The sequence below is a fragment of the Oncorhynchus mykiss genome, chromosome 16 (genome assembly GCF_013265735.2).
Source record: "Oncorhynchus mykiss isolate Arlee chromosome 16, USDA_OmykA_1.1, whole genome shotgun sequence".
Taxonomy (NCBI): Eukaryota; Metazoa; Chordata; class Actinopteri; order Salmoniformes; family Salmonidae; genus Oncorhynchus; species Oncorhynchus mykiss.
In genome coordinates, this window is record NC_048580.1 from 35,437,876 (window position 1) to 35,456,408 (window position 18,533).

At 44.8% G+C, this 18,533-nt stretch overlaps 1 protein-coding gene across 4 annotated transcripts in view; it reads right to left on the minus strand.

The window, feature by feature from the left end:
* The window catches only part of LOC110491865 (tyrosine-protein phosphatase non-receptor type 11), a 117,729-nt gene extending 101,373 nt beyond the window's left edge, over positions 1 to 16,356 (minus strand). For 3 of the 4 annotated variants that reach the window (XM_021565689.2, XM_021565688.2, XM_021565686.2), the window contains exon 1: positions 16,028 to 16,355. In XM_021565689.2, the coding sequence (XP_021421364.2) occupies positions 16,028 to 16,041 (14 nt within the window). In that variant the 5' untranslated portion in view covers positions 16,042 to 16,355. Of the gene's footprint in view, positions 1 to 16,027 lie in introns of all 4 variants that reach the window. The other variant, XM_021565687.2, reaches the window with a different exon arrangement.
* Positions 16,357 to 18,533: the final 2,177 nt, after the last annotated feature.

Below are 18,533 nucleotides of genomic sequence, written 5' to 3' on the forward strand. Positions count from 1 at the left end.
AGAAACATGCATTTTATGTGCTAACAATGTTTTTCTCGACCTGCGAGTCCTCCTTTCCTGAACACCGCTTTGCACACTCTTAGCATTCTCTCAACCAGATCACCTGGAATGCTTTTCCAACAGTCTTGAAGGAGTTCACACATCTGCTGAGCACTTGTTGGCTGATTTTCCTTCACTCTGCGGTTCAACTCATCCCAAACCATCAATTGGGTTGAGGTCAGGTAATTGTGGAGGCCAGGTAATCTGATGCAGCACTCCATCACTCTACTTCTTGGTCAAATAGCCCTTACACAGCCTGGAGGTGTGTGGGTCATTGTCCTGTTGAAAAACAAATGATTGTCCAACTAAGCGCAAACCAGATGAGATGGCGCATCACTGCAGAATGCTGTGGTAGCCATGCTGGTTAAGTGAGCCTTAAATAAATCACAGGCAGTGTCACCAGCAAAGCACCATCACACCTCCTCCTCCATGCTTCACGGTGTCAACCACATGGAGATAATCCGTTTACTTACTCTGCGTCTCACAAAGACACAGCGGTTGGAACCAAAAGTAGAACATTTGGACCCATCAGACCAAAGAACAGATTTCCACCGGTCCATTGCTTGTGTTTCTTGGCCCAAGCAAGTCTCGTCTTATTATTGGTGTCCTTTAGTAGTGATTTCTTTGCATCAATTCGACCATGAATGCCTGATTCACGCAGTCTCCTCAGAACAGTTGATGTTGAGATGTGTCTGTTACTTGAACTCTGTGAAGCATTTATTTGGGCTGCAATTCTTGAGGCTGCTACTCTAATGAACTTATCCTCTGTAGCAGAGGTAACTCTGGGTCTTCCTTTCCTGTGGCGGTCCTCATGAGAGACAGTTTCATCATAGCGCTTGATGGTTTTTGCGACTGCACTTGAAGAAACTTTCAAAGTTCTTGGAATGTTCTGCATTGACTGACCTTCATGTCTTAAAGTAATTATGGACTGTCATTTCTCTTTGCCTATTTGAGCTGTTCTTGCCATAATATGGACTTGGGTCTTTTACCAAATAGGGTTATCATCTGTATACCATCACTACCTTGTCACAACACAACCCATTGACCCAAACGCATTAAGAAGAAATTCCACAAATTAAAAAGGCACACCTGTTAATTGAGATGCCTTCCAGGTGACTACCTCATGAAGCTGGTTGAGAGAAAACCAAGAGTGTGCAAAGTTGTCATCAAGGCAAAGGGTGGCTACTTTGAAGAATATAAAATATATATTTGTTTAAAATATTTGTTTAACACTTTTTTGGTTACTACATGAGTCCATGTGTGTTATTTCATAGTTTTGATGTCTTCACTATTATTCGACAATGTAGAAAATAGTAAAAAATAAAGAAAACCCTTGAATGAGTAGGTGTGTGCAAACTTTTGACTGGTACGGTATAAAATAAATGTGGGTACATTTGTGGACAAAATTCTTAATTACTCAACCTATTTGTGGGTCTAACTTTCTCACTCATCATTATTTACTATTCATTCAGGATTTTTCGTAATCATGGTAGCATCCACATTAATGTAAAAGTGTTTAGGAACATATTCTTATTTACAGTAAAAGTGACTCCAAAATGACTGTAAGGGTAACTGGTGGCAGGGAAGTTAGACACAGGAGAGCAAAACCAACGGCATAAAGAAATAACCAACATGGGTACAAAACCCGACGCATACCAGTCAACATGTGCACAAGCACTTACAACAAACAATTCCACACAAAGACATGGGGGGGAACAGAGGGTTAAACACACAACAATGAATAAGGGAAATGAAAAACAGGTGTGTAGGAAAACAAGACAAAACAAATGGAAAATTAAAGGTGGATCGGCGATGGCTAGAAGACCGGTGACGAACTCCACCGGTGGTGCGCCGCACGGCAGTGCAAACCCAAAGGCTTTCTGGCGCAGCACGGCGCACTGAAGGTGAACATGAGCGGCGTCCCATGTCTCCTCCGCACGCCGGAACCAGTCGTTCACCGAAGGAGCCTCAGTCTGACTCTGAGGCCAAGGAGCCAGAACCGGCTGATACCCCAGTACGCACTGGAAGGGGGAAAGGTTAGTGGAGGGGTGGCAGAGCGAGTTCTGGGGTTTCTCTGCCCAGGGCACGAACTCCGCCCCCGGCCGGTCCTGGCAATAAGACCTCAGAAACCTACCCACATCCTGATTAACTCTCTTCACCTGCCCGTTACTCTCGGGGTGAAAACCTGAGGTAAGGCTGATCGAGACCCCCAGACGTTCCATGAACGCCCTCCAGACCCTCGAAGTGAACTGGGGACCCAGATCAGACACTATGTCCTCAGGCACCCCGTAGTGCCGGAAGACGTGTGTAAACAAGGCCTCCGCAGTCTGTAGGGCCGTAGGGAGACCGGGCAGAGGGAGGAGGCGGCAGGATTTAGAAAAACGGTCCACAACAATTAATGAGGGAAATGAAAACCAGGTGTGTAGGAAAACGAGACAAAACAAATGGAAAATGAAAAGTGGATCGATGATGGCTAGAAGACCGGTGACGCCGACCGCCGAACGCCGCCCGAACAAGGAGAGGAACCGACTTGTGACAATGACACAATACATTATTTACCATTCATTTCTATTGGGCTGTCACGAATCCCGTTTCCTGAGTCTGTTTTTGCCTGTGTTCTGTCCTGGAGTGTTTTTTTCGGCGTCCTGGAACGCACCCTGTCTGGTTGCCAGGCAATGTAGCCAGTTGGGAGTTCTGATTACCCGCACCTGTATCCCATCAGCTATCTGCACACCTGGTCCTGATCATCATCTCTCCTCTTCATAAGCCCGGATCTGACATCCATTCCCTGCCGGATCGTTAGCCATGAACAGTATGTTGTGCCATAGTATCAGCCACAAGTTGGATAGAATTTCTTTTGTTTTTTACGTATTGCTTACCTTAAACTTACCTCCGTTTGTTCTGTCTTCAGTTACTGACCCGGATCATTTACCCCATTCCCGCCTGGTCGTCGGAGGATTCCGCTTCCCCATTGGATCCACCTATTTACTCCCATCAACTCACCACCGCTGCCCGCTACGCCACCTGGATATATCTACCCATTCACATTCACTTGTAAATAAATACTCACCTTCTTCCTACTCTCCTTGTCCTGGTCTGCTTCTAGGTTCGATTTTGAAGAAACGTGACAGAACGATCCGGCCAAGGATGAACCCAGCGGACCTGGATTCCGTTTGCCATGCCATTACCCAGCAGGGGAAGACATTGGGACAGCGGTTGCAATCCAGAACTTATCTGCTAGCTTGACACAAATCCAGGATCAGCTCAGTTTGCTGGCGATTCAGTCACCACCTGTTTCACCCATCTCACCTGCCGTGTCTGATGCGGTTTCCTTCTGTGAACCCAAGGTACCGACGCCTGATAAATATGAAGGGGATTTGGGAAGATGCCGTTAGTTTCTTATGCAGTGTGGGTTAGTGTTTGATCTGCAGCCCCATTCTTACGCCACTGACAAGGCTAGGATAGCCTTTGTTATTGAACTGCTGCGTGGAAGAGCTCTGGAATGGGCTTCAGCCGTTTGGGAACGACAGGAGACCTGCATGGCTTCATACCAGGCATTCACGGGAGAGATGAGAAGGCTTTTTGACCATCCAGTCCAAGGTAAGGACGCAGCTAAACGTTTGTTCACTCTTCGCCAAGGAGCTCGCAGTGTGGCAGACTTTATGATCGAGTTCAGGACATTGTCTGTGGAGAGTGGTTGGAATGAGGAGTCACTACAAGCGGCTTTTTACCAGGGGTTGTCGGAGCAACTCAAGGACGAGCTGATATCCTATCCAGAGCCTAGTGACCTAGACAGCTTGGTCACTTTATCTATTCGGGTAGATAATAGAGTCCGAGAGAGAAGGAGGGAGAAGCAGTGGGGTCCATCCAATCAATCAGCAACTCGGTTACCATTCGGTTCAGGAAGTGAACCAGAACGTATTGATTGTTATTCCCCACACGGGATTAGTGGAGGGGTCTTGCCACCAGATCCTGAACCAATGCAAGTGGGGCGACACGGGCTAACTAAGGAGGAGCGCCAACGTAGACGTGAGACCAACAGCAGTCTCTACTGTGGTAGCTTAGGACATTACATCTCCGCTTGTCCACAGCGCTCGTTAAACTGCCCGGCTCGCTAGTTTTGGGAGGAATTTTAGCGAGCCAGTTTCAACCTCTCAAGAATCCTGTCAGACCCCGTTTTCCTGCGACCCTTATGAATAAGGATCAGAGCTTAGAGATGAACGCTTTTATCGATTCAGGTGCCGATGGCAGCTTTATTGATGCCGACTTGGTGGAACAGCTGGGGCTTTCCAAGGAGCAATTGCCGGAAGCCATTGAAGCAACCACTCTGACTGAACGGCAGTAGTCTGGCACGGCTCACTATGAGGACTGAACCGGTTAAGATGTTGTTGTTGGGGAATCATTCAGAGTTTCTCTTTCTTCATTCTGTCCTCGCCTCATGTTCCTCTGGTTCTTGGTTACCCCTGGCTGAAGGAACAAAATCCCTCGTTTGATTGGGTGACGGGTAAGGTAACTAGTTGGAGCATTGATTGTCATGCTAACTGTCTTAGGACTGACTGCCTGTTCTCCTGCCGTTTCCAGTCAGGTCAGTGACTCTGCTCCTCCTGATTTGTCCCTGGTTCCAGAAACATATCACGAGTTGGGTGAAGTATTCAGTAAACAGAAGGCTCAGTCCCTTCCTCCCCACCGACCTTATGACTGTGCGATTAATCGGTTTCCTGGAGCCGCCTTTCCCAAGGGACGGTTATACAGTATCTCTCGACCTGAACGTGAGGCCTTGGAGACCTACATCAAGGAGTCTCTAGCTGCAAGTCTCATTCGGCCCTCGTCATCACCTCTGGGAGCAGGATTTTTTTTTTGTGAGCAAGAAGGATGGCTCTCTTCGACCGTGTATTGATTATCGGGGGTTGAATGATATTACGGTCAAGAACAAGTATCCCCTGCCCTTGATGAGCTCGGCTTTTGATTCTTTACAGGGTGCTACGGTTTTTACGAAGCTTGATTTACGTAATGCTTATCATTTGGTTCGGATCAAAGAGGGGGCCGAGTGTTTGACTGGGTTCAATACTCTGATGGGACATTTCGAGTACCAGGTGATGCCGTTTGGACTGACCAACGCTCCTGCTGTGTTCCAAAGTATGGTGAATGACGTTCTGAGAGATATGATTGGTATTTTTGTGTTCGTTTACCTGGATGATATCCTCATCTTCTCGAAGGAGCTTTCTAGCCACGTTCAGCATGTCAGGCAGGTCCTGCAGCGGTTATTGGAGAACCGTCTGTTCGTGAAGGCTGAGAAGTGTGATTTTCACGCCCACACGACGTCCTTCCTCGGGTACATCATCTCCAGGGGAGAGATGAAGATGTAACTGTACTGACGTCTTGCACCAGAAAGTTCTGTTGGTCTCCTGAGGCAGACTGAGCATTTCTTGATTTGAAGAGCCGATTTCTCTCTCAACCTGACACTTCCCATCAGTTCGTTGTGGAGGTGGATGCGTCTGATGTGGGGGTGGGCGCCATCCTGTCCCAGCGTAGCTCCACTGACTGTAAACTCCATCCCTGCGCCTTCTACTCTTGTTGTCTTTCTCCAGCTGAAAGAAACTACGATGTGGGTAACCGGGAGCTTCTCGCTGTGAAGCTTGCCTTGGAGGAGTGGCATCACTGGTTGGAGGGAGCGGAGCAACCGTTTGTGGTCTGGACTGACCACAAGAATCTGGCTTACGTGCAATCGGATAAACGTCTCAACTCCCGTCAGGCCCGGTGGGCTTTGTTTTTTGGACGCTTCAATTTTTCCCTGACGTTCCGACCTGGGTAGAAGAACGGGAAGGCGGACGCCCTGTCCCGGATGTTCTCCAAGACTGAGGAGAGTGGGGCCAAGACTGAGACGATTCTTCCCCAGAACGTTGTCGTGGGAGTCGTTACATGGAGGATTGAGGAGGAGGTGATGGCGCCTCTTCGGACACAGCCCGGGCCCGATAACGGTCCACCCGGTCAGTTGTTCGTGCCTGAGTCGGTTCGTTCTGCTGTCCTTCAGTGGTCCCACGCCAGCAAGATAGCTTGTCACCCTGGTGTTGCTCGGACTATGGCGTTACTGCGCAGACGATTTTGGTGGCCTGCCATGGGAGAAGATACCCGGAGGTTTGTTGCCGCTTGTCCTGTTTGTGCGCAGAATAAGAGTACCAAATCGGGCCAGCTCTGGGCTTCTTCACCCCCTACCTATTCCCCGGCGACCTTGGTCGCATCTGGCCCTGGATTTTGTCACGGGGTTGCCCTCTTCTGTTGGTAACACGGTTATTCTGACCATTGTGGATAGATTCAGCAAGTTTGCCCACTTTGTTCCCCTCTCCAAGCTGCCTTCTGCCACTGAGACGTCCGAGATCCTGGTTAGGGAGGTGTTCAGGGTCCACGGGTTGCCCTGTGACATTGTTTCTGACCGTGGTCCTCAGTTTACCTCTGCTGTCTGGAAATCCTTCTGTTTGGCCAATGGAGCTACAGTCAGTCTCACATCTGGATTTCACCCCCAATCTAATGGTCAGGCGGAGAGAGCCAACCAGAAGATGGAGTCCACGCTGCGCTGTCTTGTTTCCTCTGATCCCACCTCTTGGTCCTCTCAATTACCCTGGGTCGAGTATGCTCATAATACTCTCCCTTCATCTGCCACTGGGATGTCTCCCTTCCAGTGCCTGTACGGTTACCAACCTCCATTGTTTCGTTCTCAGGAGCGGGATCTCTCGGTTCCTTCTGTCCAGACCCACATTCGTCATTGCCACCGCACCTGGCATCGGGCCAGGAAGGCCCTCCTTAAGGTTTCTGACCGGTATCAGATCCAGGCGAATCGTCGCCGTATTTCTGCCCCCGCTTATACCGTTGGAGATAGGGTTTGGTTGGCTTCACGGGATCTTCCTCTACGGACTGAGTCGAGGAGGGGGGTACTGTTACGAATCCCGTTTCCTGAGTCTGTTTTTGCCTGTGTTCTGTCCTGGAGTGTTTTTTCCGGCGTCCTGGAACGCACCCTGTCTGGTTGCCGGGCAATGTAGCCAGTTGGGAGTTCTGATTACCCGCACCTGTATCCCATCAGCTATCTGCACACCTGGTCCTGATCATCATCTCTCCTCTTCATAAGCCCGGACCTGACATCCATTCCCTGCCGGATCGTTAGCCATGAACAGTATGTTGTGCCATAGTATCAGCCTCAAGTTGGATAGAATTAGTTTTGTTGTTTTTTACGTATTGCTTACCTTAAACTTACCTCCGTTTGTTCTGTCTTCAGTTACTCACCCGGATCATTTCCCCCATTCCCGCCTGGTCGTCGGAGGATTCCGCTTCCCCATTGGATCCACCTATTTACTCCCATCAACTCACCACCGCTGCCCGCTACGCCACCTGGATATATCTACCCATTCACATTCACTTGTAAATAAATACTCACCTTCTTCCTACTCTCCTTGTCCTGGTCTGCTTCTGGGTTCAATTTTGAAGAGATGTGACATGGGCACAAAATAATCTGAACCACAACCAAAACATACAGCAGATGCGTCCAACAAATTTGTCACAAGCTTTATGTAGTCATTGTGTGCTATGAATATGAGACCAAATACTTAACTTTTTACTACTTTAATACACATAAGTGAATTTCTAATAGTTTTACCCGATATGGATGAAAATATCCTCTAATTAAAGCTGACAGTCTGCACCTTAACCTCAGTCATTGTATCATTTGGAGCTCACTGTATATCCTCCAAATGCCACCGCTGCCACTAGTTGTTACTTGAGCTATGGTTATGAGCAACATTCTACGGACATATATGGCATTCTGTGGTGCTGCCATCTTGAATACACAGTCTCATGGGTTTTATTGAGTGTTGACTGGGGTCCCGTAGACTACTGTAGACCTTGGGTTGTTGACTGGGTTGCAGATTAGATTTAATAGTATTGTTTTCACGGGCCATGGAAAAACATTTCTCTACCAATCGGAAAAGAATGCTATTGTACTTTAAGTCACACCAGCACTGCTTTCATTCATGTCATCTGATGAAACAATGGCAGCCCACTCAGACCATTCAGTCTTGGAAACTGTTCACCATTGTTCTATATTAACAACCAGCAAACAAAATTACTTGCATCTTTTATGCACAGCTTATACAACAGTTTTAGTGAATCACGTACTAGCACTACACATGCAACAATGTTCAAAGAGCTTTGTTTGGTTTGCTTTGAAATTGGAACAAACACCCGACAAAGTGCCCGACACTTAAACACAAGCAAAATACCTTTGTGTCGATTGCAGGTCAAAGGACAACAGAGAGCGGTCAGTATCACTTTCTGTTTCGGGTTCTAGTCTGTCTTGCCTGCAACCCTCACCTCAACACAAAACACACACTAACAAACAAATGCACGCAAGCACAGACGTGCACACACACACACACACACACACACCTGCTTGCCTGCTAATGAAGATCAGACAGGAGGTCACCCCCTGTTTGACCCCTGACCCCCTCAATGGAACAAATAGCACTGCTCACCAATTACTGCACATAATCCTTCCCTCTCTTTCTCTCTCTCACCCTGGCTTGACCTGGCCTGGGATCACACTGCCCAGGTCTGTTCACACACACTTGGCAGTTCAGCAGGGTCAATCCCCTCAAGAAGCCCTAACACCAAATGTCCGCCAACAAGCACACCCACCCAGCACTACCCAGTCAACTCCAGCCAGATCCTCCAAAATGCACACAAAGTCATGAACTATCAACAATTGAAGCGTGAGCCTAACTTGACCTAAACACAACAACAGCAACTTACTGGTAAGACCCAATGCATGTGGGTGACTAAAATACATTTTAATGTCAGGAAGGTTTTTTCCCCGACCTCACCATTCTGATTGGAGCTTGTCAGAGCCCCCTGGTTCAGTTCCCTCAGAGTTTAGTAATCCAGCCCCTACACGGTTACACAAGGAGGTGAAGGGAGGGAGGGAGGAACGAGGGGGAAGGGCTGGGACTTGTAGGAGTGCTGCCACTGTGGGTTGGAGCGAGAGAGGCGGGGGCATTTAATCTGGGATTTGGATGAGTGCGAGCGGCCCTGATAGTACGATACAGGCGCTCCTATCGGCTTCGGAGCGGCTATCAGGCTGTCCCTCGGGACTTACATGATGCGGCACCGTCGACATGCCAACCAAAGACTCCAACTCTTACTAATGTCTTCCTTCCTTGAAGGACAGTGGTTGCCAGTTCCCAAAGCAAGGCCGATAGAAAGGCCCAGTCTACATGCGCAGTAGGACATTACTGACCACCGAGCCTAGTAAGGATGTACAACATAGAAAACTATGCTAGGTCTCTCTGTATGTTCTCTAGTAGCATATTGGAGTTTATGTTGCTGTTATGTGCTAGATAATGTTGAACATAAAGTACTATTGGATATAGTAGCCGATTGTAGCTGGCCTACATGAGTTAGGTCCAACACCTTAGTCCCGGCATTTCCGAATGATGCTGATGGAAAAAAAAGTATTACGTTGCAACACAATATTAAATGCATTTTCATCACAAAAATGATATCTGAAATAGGGAACAGTGAAACAAATGGAAACTATTTCAAAATGATCTAGAAATGAATCAGATCAGGTACATGATTAATGCCTGAAATTAGGCATGCCAATGATTGTGCTCTCTTTTGCATTCTCTTTGAGCATTGCAAGATACATTACTATTTAAGTTTGAGAGGAATGAGCAATTGCTACTGCATGTCAACCAAGACATGGTGGATGAACAAAGATAAACATGACCAGGACAAGGACAAAACCAAACTTTCCAATTCTAACATAAAGATATCCTCAGCTTTCAATGCTCAGCTATGCCATTTACTTGTCCAATTCTAAAGACATTTACTGTACATTAGGTATATAAATCACATTGAAGTGAAGAAACTAGCAGACTTTCCCCAGAAAGCTCATGTCACTAGCAGCATGTGCCCAGATATGAAGCCACGAGGCCAGGCCAGCTTATTAAGTTTCCCCTCGTAAGCTTCCTGCTTATGCCTGATCCAGTCCCAGGGGTCCTATTCAATCTGCCATGAAGACGCTAATGGTTAGCAAGTACACCCTCAAGACATGAGGCCTGCAGGCTCCTCTATGGCCTTTCATTGGCGCATGGAGAGACATGACATATTATAAGCATTGTTCTAAGACATGACAAAGGCTCATACATGCTTATAACAAGTTACAAGGAATTATACCTGGATATCTTAGGTAAAGTGTTACTCTGACGTTCAGTTAAAAAACAATACACCAATGTGATGTGGTAGGAATGGACACCAGAATGGGATTTCTTTGTCAAACTTTGAATTGGCTGGTTATTGTGTAAGTCTGGGGCCAATGCGTTTGCCCTTTCTCTTTTTCTTTGTGCAGAGTTTAATGATTAACGGGTAGTGTCCATGCTAGCCACATCTCTGACTGAGAAATCCCTTTTGCAAATAGATCAGCTTGAACAGATGTGCCCCACCAAAATGGAGACCCTTGTTTGTCATTTTGTTTATGAATATATTTAACAGATTAAGACAACTTGACTTACTATACTATGAATTCAACAAGTAAAAGCCATTTGCAGTATAAAAATACCTGAAGCGGGCCCTTTCTGTGGTGTCCTCGCGCTACAAATATCATCTCTCTATCCTCACAGAACACGACTGCAGGAGTGACGCAGGGAATTTCCTTTGACAACTACCAGGCCCTTCAATTTCCCGTATCAGGCATGGAGCACTGGCCGAAAGAGAGAGCGAGAGAGAGAGAGAATAGTTTCACTGCGGCAGAACCAGTGTTTCTCAATGTGCCTGATGCGAAACTGTCAATGAGAGACTGGTATAAGACATAAGACATACAGAGAGGGAGAGAGCAAACTGTAGAGTGACAGATGGAAGGGAGAGCAACACAGTCAAAAAGCCATGGCTCAGCGGGTTGAACACAGCACAGAGCACAGCGCTAGCTTGCACAGACAGACAGGGGAAACAGAGGCCCCATGTGCATACATCACGCCTGCTCTCTATTCTCTTACATAATGTCTCAAGATCAGTACAGCCTGGGCTATTTAAAGCACTGGCTAGGCCTGGTGACAAAATGGTGATGTACTTAGTGCCCCCAACGCTGCATGAAAGCTCCGTTAGGGCTATATCGGTCACAGACAAGCCCCGGGGTGTGGATTTTGGTCATGTTACTGGTATTTTTAGAACAGCTGATAATCTTGCGGTATTTACCTGCAGTGCAAACCCACCCTCAGCGGCTAGATGCCCCACATCACTATGTAGTCAGCTAGCGGTTAGCAGCTAACTTAGCGCTTTCAAGTTGCACATGAAATGCGTATATGAAGGTATGCATATAGACTAGCCCCCTCTGTTTTGAGGGGATGGCTAACTATTCTGCCTTTTTGAGTGCAATGATATTGAACATCTTGGTAAGAGGGCTTTTAGACTTAATGGGCAATCCATTTAAATTGCATGAGCAGAGGCTATGCACACAGTTTGAAGAGAGAGCAAGCCGTGCTACTCTGGTTACATGGAGCTACAGGTTCAACTGTGGCCAGACAAGTGTAGCATTGGTGGTTTAATATAACCTGACCATTACACATTGTCTGTGATATTTAACCCATTTTGAGAGTGTTGCGCTATCTTGATTCATTTGATGATGGAAAAACCTAACTTCCCAAACCTTGGATAACATTTTTGAAGCAAGATGTTGATCAATCACAATTGAGAAGAATGCAGGTATGAAAAACTGATAAAGCTTAGACAGCTATATCCTCTTCAAAATGTGACTTTAGCAACTGGTAGCTAAAATGCATGTTATTGTAGTTTAAATTGGTGAAATTTTATGAAGCCAGAAATGTGCACATTTAAAGGGATAGTTAACCCAAATCAAAGTTTATCAGACATGTTCATACTTCAAGCTTGTGAGCTACCCCTTTAAATGGCATCAGTTAGTCATTCGCCAGTAGCAGTAACTTTGATCTAAACGTGGTGGCTTTATCTCCACACACACCCATGTGGAAAGTCCAAGAATGAAAAAAGAATAGCATTAGTTTATGAATCATACAGCTACGAATAACAGAAGAAACATATTTCATAAATCCCAAAATATCCTAGAACAAACCAACCATCAAAATGACAAACTGGCGGATACATTTGAGAGTGCTGTGGTTATGCATCAAACAGTTGCTGGAAATGATATCAAGATGACAAACTGGCAGATACATTTGAGAGTGCTGTGGTTATGCATCAAACAGTTGCTGGAAATTATATCAAAATGACAAACTGGCAGATACATTTGAGAGTGCTGTGCTTATGCATCAAACAGTTGCTGGAAATTATATCAAAATGACAAACTGGCAGATACATTTGAGAGTGCTGTGCTTATGCATCAAACAGTTGCTGGAAATTATATCAAAATGTGATAACCTAAATCAAACGCAGCTGGAGGGAAGATGAAAGGATTTGACTGCATTGGTAATTATAGTATGGCTATAACAGCTTTTATTGTGAATTCCTGGACATTTTGGATGGGCTATCTTACATCTCCACATTGGCCTGTTGTTTTCCTGAGTGCTTCTCCACCCCGAATGACTCACTGTTTTCCACAGTTTCAATCCGTTTCAGTGAAAGACTCGTTCCACAAACAAAAGAGCCCAAAGAGATTTCCAATACTGGAAAACTTGGAACCGCTTTATCTGAAGAGCACCAGGATGGACCGGCAAAACGTTCTAGGTATGATAACTCCTGCTTTAGGTAACAATGTAAAATTGGTATGACACATGCAACTCCATTGTGATTAGGCATCATGTCAAGCTTATTACAGTGTTAGTGTGGCAATGTGCAAGCCAACCTCCAGTAATGTGTTACTGAATGATGAAAGAAGAGGGACACACACGGTTGTCGAAATGTTGTGAATTCTGGTGCAGGGAATAAATCACTCAGGAGCAGCATTATGTACAGCACCGATTTTAGAACGTTTTGCATGCGCCTTACTCAAAACGACGCCCTTCATTGTCAAAACGACGCTCTTCATTGAACTGTCACTAATAGTTATGAAGTACTTTGCATTTGATGATAAAAGGCAAAACACACTAACTATTAATTATTGGTTGTTCTGAAGTAAAAACTGACGGACTCAAATGTTTGACTGCTAAAGTTCAGAAGCAGACGGTCTTTCCAAGATGGCACCCAGACTATTGTTCAGATGAATGTGTCAGAAACGGTTCCCCTGTGGCTCACAGGAGCAGGAAGTACTGAACCACAGACTAAACAGAACAGGTGACAAAGGATGGAAACAAACACCCACTAACCAACTAGGTTGTCACGATACCAGCATTGTGGTACTCAGAAATATCATGGCATTAAAACAAAACATGAAGCACACTTCATTTATTGAGTGTCACATTTTCTTATTTGCCAAGCTATTAAGGACTAAAGCGATCGGACTGCTTTATGTTTTCCTTTCTTTGCCAGGGAAAATAAAAGTTTCATAGTAGTGTGATACTGGTATCGTGACAACCCTATAATCAACAACAACCCTACAACTGTTTCGCCAACCAACGTCATATTATCAGTGTCTCCCAAGCATGAAACTACATGTAGCCTATCGTTTGTCCATAGTAAAGGCTCGACACAAACTCACTGAGAACCTAAAAAGACACATGAGAAAGTTCTCAGGGGAACGAGCCGAGATGTTTACTTCACAACAAGTCCTTTGTGATGCACAGAGACTAACGCCAGATCCAGGCAGTATTAATGAAAGCTGTTTTATAAGCTGTTACACCCCTTTGTTCTCAAGAAACAGAAATAAATGTCGTTGGACCGCATTGCTAAACGACGTTGTTGTTATCTAACATCCATTCATTTGTTCGCACAGCTTTGCTTCTACAGTGGCAATCCCGTTTGGAAACGTTGATGTGATGCATCTCTCTCATTTAGAGCGTACTCATATAGGGGTGTCTGTGTACATTGTCAACTCTTAGATTGCTGACATGGTCAATGTTGATGTTATTTTGTGTACTGTAGACTTATCTCCACTTGCAGGTACTTGCAGCTGCCCACCTTAAGACTATGTAACGGATGTGAAACGGCTAGCTTAGTTAGCGTGGGCGCTAAATAGCGTTTCAATCAGTGACGTCACTTGCTTTGAGACCTTGAAGTAGTAGTTCCCCTTGCTCTGCAAGAGCCGCGGCTTTTGTGGAGCGATGGGTAACGACGCTTCGTAGGCGTCAGTTGTTGATGTGTGCAGAAGGTCCCTGGTTCGCGCCCGGGTATGGGCGAGGGACGGTTTAAAATTATACTGTTACATTGATGCTGTTGACCCGGATTACTGGTTGCTGCGGAAAAAGGAGGAAGGTCAAAAGGGGGGTGAGTGTAACGGATGTGAAACGGCTAGCTTAGTTAGCGTGGGCGCTAAATAGCGTTTCAATCAGTGACGTCACTTGCTCTGAGACCTTGAAGTAGTAGTTCCCCTTGCTCTGCAAGGGCCGCGGCTTTTGTGGAGCGATGGGTAACGATGCTTCGAGGGTGACTGTTGATGTGTGCAGAAGGTCCCTGGTTCGCGCCCGGGTATGGGCGAGGGGACGGTCTAAAATTATACTGTTACAACTACATGTCAAAAAAGTGTTTACATAACTACAGTATACAGCTGGACAGGTAGGATTACACTTACACACTTACCAGAAAAGCATAATATGTATGGTGGTTTGAACTAGTACATAAAGATAAATGTATTGATTGAAATGGCAATCAATAGCCTTTGCTGAACTCAATTACAAACTGCAGTTGTAATTGAACAATTTACGGTTGAGCTACAATGTTTTGTGGCGGTTATGCCTGCCTAAAACAAGTCATGGATAGCATAGGCCTACCTAAACCCCATTCTCATGATTTTACTATTGTCTTATGAGACTGACACTAGGCTACATTTGAAAATTACTTATTTACTGGGTTAAAACTATCTTATTTCCTACTGATATGACTGATATGAGGGGACACACTTGAGGTGATAACTTAATTTTAAATGTGATATTGACCAGTCCTGTTCAGATTACAAAAAGTCAGTGAATGAAATACCTCACTGAACAAACATACCAAACATAATTTAAATCAAGGCCTATCTGTAAATTCCAAACAGTGTGCTGTGCTCTAATAGTTCAACAATAATATCAAATCTAAATGTGAAGACTAATTAATGAAGTTTCTCAAACATCATCGAGAAATACTTTGTAAAACAACCACGTGTCAACTAAGACAGTAATGTAAGCTAGTCTACAGTAGCCTCCCAAATAGTTAATAGTGGTTACTTGTTTTAGGTTTACAAATCATTCAAATGTTTGTTCTAACAGGTTTTAACCACATTGAGGTAAAAATGCAACACGTATTTCTGATGTAACCAAACCAAAGTGTCATTAATTTGTGGCCTATCCTATTGTTTCTAAATACAACAACTAGCCAGCTCAATCCAACCTACATTTGAACAAGTATGTTGCATTCCAACTACAAAAGCAGAGCTTGCATTCTGCAAAAGCCAAACCGGGGACCGTGATATCATAGCTCAACTCCTGGTGGTTTCCTGCACAGCAGAGAGAGAGAGAACTAGTGTGCTATAGCAAATAAGACCCTCCTGGTTTTCAAATGAACAGTTGTCGTTTTATATCAATCTATATTCAGGAGTTTTGCCATGTCCCATAGCCTTACAAGCGTAAACTAGCCTATAACCTAACTGTCTATGACAATGTTATTGTAACTCTGAACTTACAGTCAATAACTTGTGCCATACCAAATACAAGATGCCGACAAAAGCAAAAACAATACCACTAATTGAAGCAACCATTGTGGGCTTTGTGCGTTTTAATGGGTCAAAACGTCAACCTGCAAGTCCAACACGGCTAGTCCCGGGAATAAGTCGTGATACGCTGTTATAATGGGTGAAAGGACTATTCCCGGTTCCTTCCATTGGTTTCGATAAAGCCGGTCTTACCTGCGAGACGTCATAGCAGTCTTGGAAAGCTGTCGTCGAATGAGAAGCGAAAGTCAAATAAAGCAAGCCTTCCCTTTAGGGCTTCACGGTGTCGCTGTTGGCGAGCATGCACTGGGGAGAGCGGTTGTAGAACAAGGTTCAACTCCAAAGACAATATCCCCGGATAACCCGCCTCCAAAGCCCACAGTTAGGGATACTCATTCTACTAAGGGTCGGTGTGGCTTACACAAAGACTGAAGTGTGTCGTTAAAAAAAACGATACTGTGTCCATAATATCCACTTGGTTCATGTCAGATCGCTTACAGGTGGAATAGCAGAACAATGAAGAACAGACTGAAGGCGCGTGGGCTTGTGTCTGGTGCATGCGTGTAGAGGCCTATTGCCTATCAAACATTTGTCTGTATTATATAATCTAATTCAATATTATATAGCCTCTAAAACCAAAAGGGGAGGGCAAGCAAATTAAAGACCATTTTATATAATCTCAATCATGACCTACTTATCACTACATGGGACCTCACATCATATTAGAGTAGTCCGTGAGAAGGTAACTAGTTGAAATAACATTCTGTATCCTAAATGCTGCCAATTTTCGTATTGAAATGCAAGTCTTGATAAGAAAATAGCCCTCCACGAACTCCCTTTTGAGTTATTAACAGCAACAATGCAAGGATAATGGCAAACCTATTTAAATATTCTGCCTGCCTCTGTCCACTTCATCTTACAATGGCATGAAGGCAAGTTGTAGGTTGCAGAGAGAGAGAGGGAGAGAAGCACAGAAACAGAGGGAGACAAAATAAGATAGACAGATGTAGAGAGAGAAAGGAAAAAGGGGAGAGGGGGAAGAGGCCAAGAGCGAGGCCAAGAAAAATTACAGGGGTGAGAGAGTTTAATGTTTACTGTTCATTTTTATTGTTTATTTCACTTCTGTTTATTATCTACTTCACTTGCTTTGGCAATGTTAACACATGTTTCCCATGCCAATAAGCTCCTTGAATTGAATTGGATTGAGAGGCAGGGGGAGGGAGATACTGTAGAAACGGAGAAAGAGAGAGAGAGTTCACAAACACAAACAGACACCACAGAGGCCCAGGACAGCAACACAATTAGACCCAACCAAATCATGAGAAAACAAAAAGATAATTAATTACTTGACACATTGGAAAGAATTAACAAAAAACGGAGCAAACTAGAATGCTATTTGGCCCTAAACAGAGAGCACACAGTGGCAGAATACCTGACCACTGTAACTGACCCAAACTTAAGGAAAGCTTTGACAATGTACAGACTCAGTGAGCATAGCCTTGCTATTGAGAAAGGCCACCGTAAGCAGACCTGGCTCTCAAGAGAAGACAGGCTATGTGCAAACAGCCCACAAAATGAGGTGGAAACTGAGCTGCACTTCCTAACCTCCTGCCAAATGTATGACCATTTAGAGACACATATTTCCCTCTGATTACACAGATCCACAAAGAATTCGAAAACAAACCTGATTTTGATAAACTCCCATATCTACTGGGTGAAATACCACAGTGTGCCATCACAGCAGCAAGATGTGTGACCTGTTGCCACAAGAAAAGGGCAACCAGTGAAGAACAAACACCATTGTAAATACAACCCATATTTATGTTTATTTATTTTCCCTTTTGTAATTTAATCATTTGCACATCTCGTTACACTCTATACATACATAATGCCATTTGTAATGTCATTATTCTTTTGGAACTTTTATGAGTGTAATGTCTACTGTTAATATTTATTGTTTATTTCACTTTTGTATATTATCCTCTTCACTTGCTTTGGCAACGTTAACATATGTTTCCCGTGCCAATAAAGCCCCTTGAATTGAATTGAATTGAGAGAGAGAGTGCTCCTCAGTCAGAGCGAAAGGAATCTCAGTCAGAGCTTCCATGGCTGCAGCAGCATTGACGTCACCAGGCTGTGTGGTTATCAACAAGAGGTTAATCTGCTGGGGAATGGGGTTATGCAATTGTCTGAAGCCACAGGGCTTTCTCTCCTCTATGGATTTCCTTTGCACTGATACAGTGGGGAGAACAAGTATTTGATACACTGCTGATTTTGCAGGTTTTCCTACTTTCAAAGCATGTAGAGGTCTGTATTTTTATCATAGGTACACTTCAACAAAAATCCAGAAAATCACATTGTATGATTTTTAAGTAATTAATTTGCATTGTATTGCATGACATAAGTATTTGATACATCAGAAAAGCAGAACTTAATATTTGGTACAGAAACCTTTCCTGTAGTTCTTGACCAGGTTTGCACACACTGCAGCAGGGATTTTGGCCCACTCCTCCAAACAGACCTTCTCCAGATCCTTTGGGTTTCGGGGCTGTCGCTGGGCAATACGGACTTTCAGCTCCCTCCAAAGATTTTCTATTGGGTTCAGGTCTGGAGACTGGCTAGGCCACTCCAAGACCTTGAGATGCTTCTTACGGAGCCACTCCTTAGTTGCCCTGGCTGTGTGTTTCGGGTCGTTGTCATG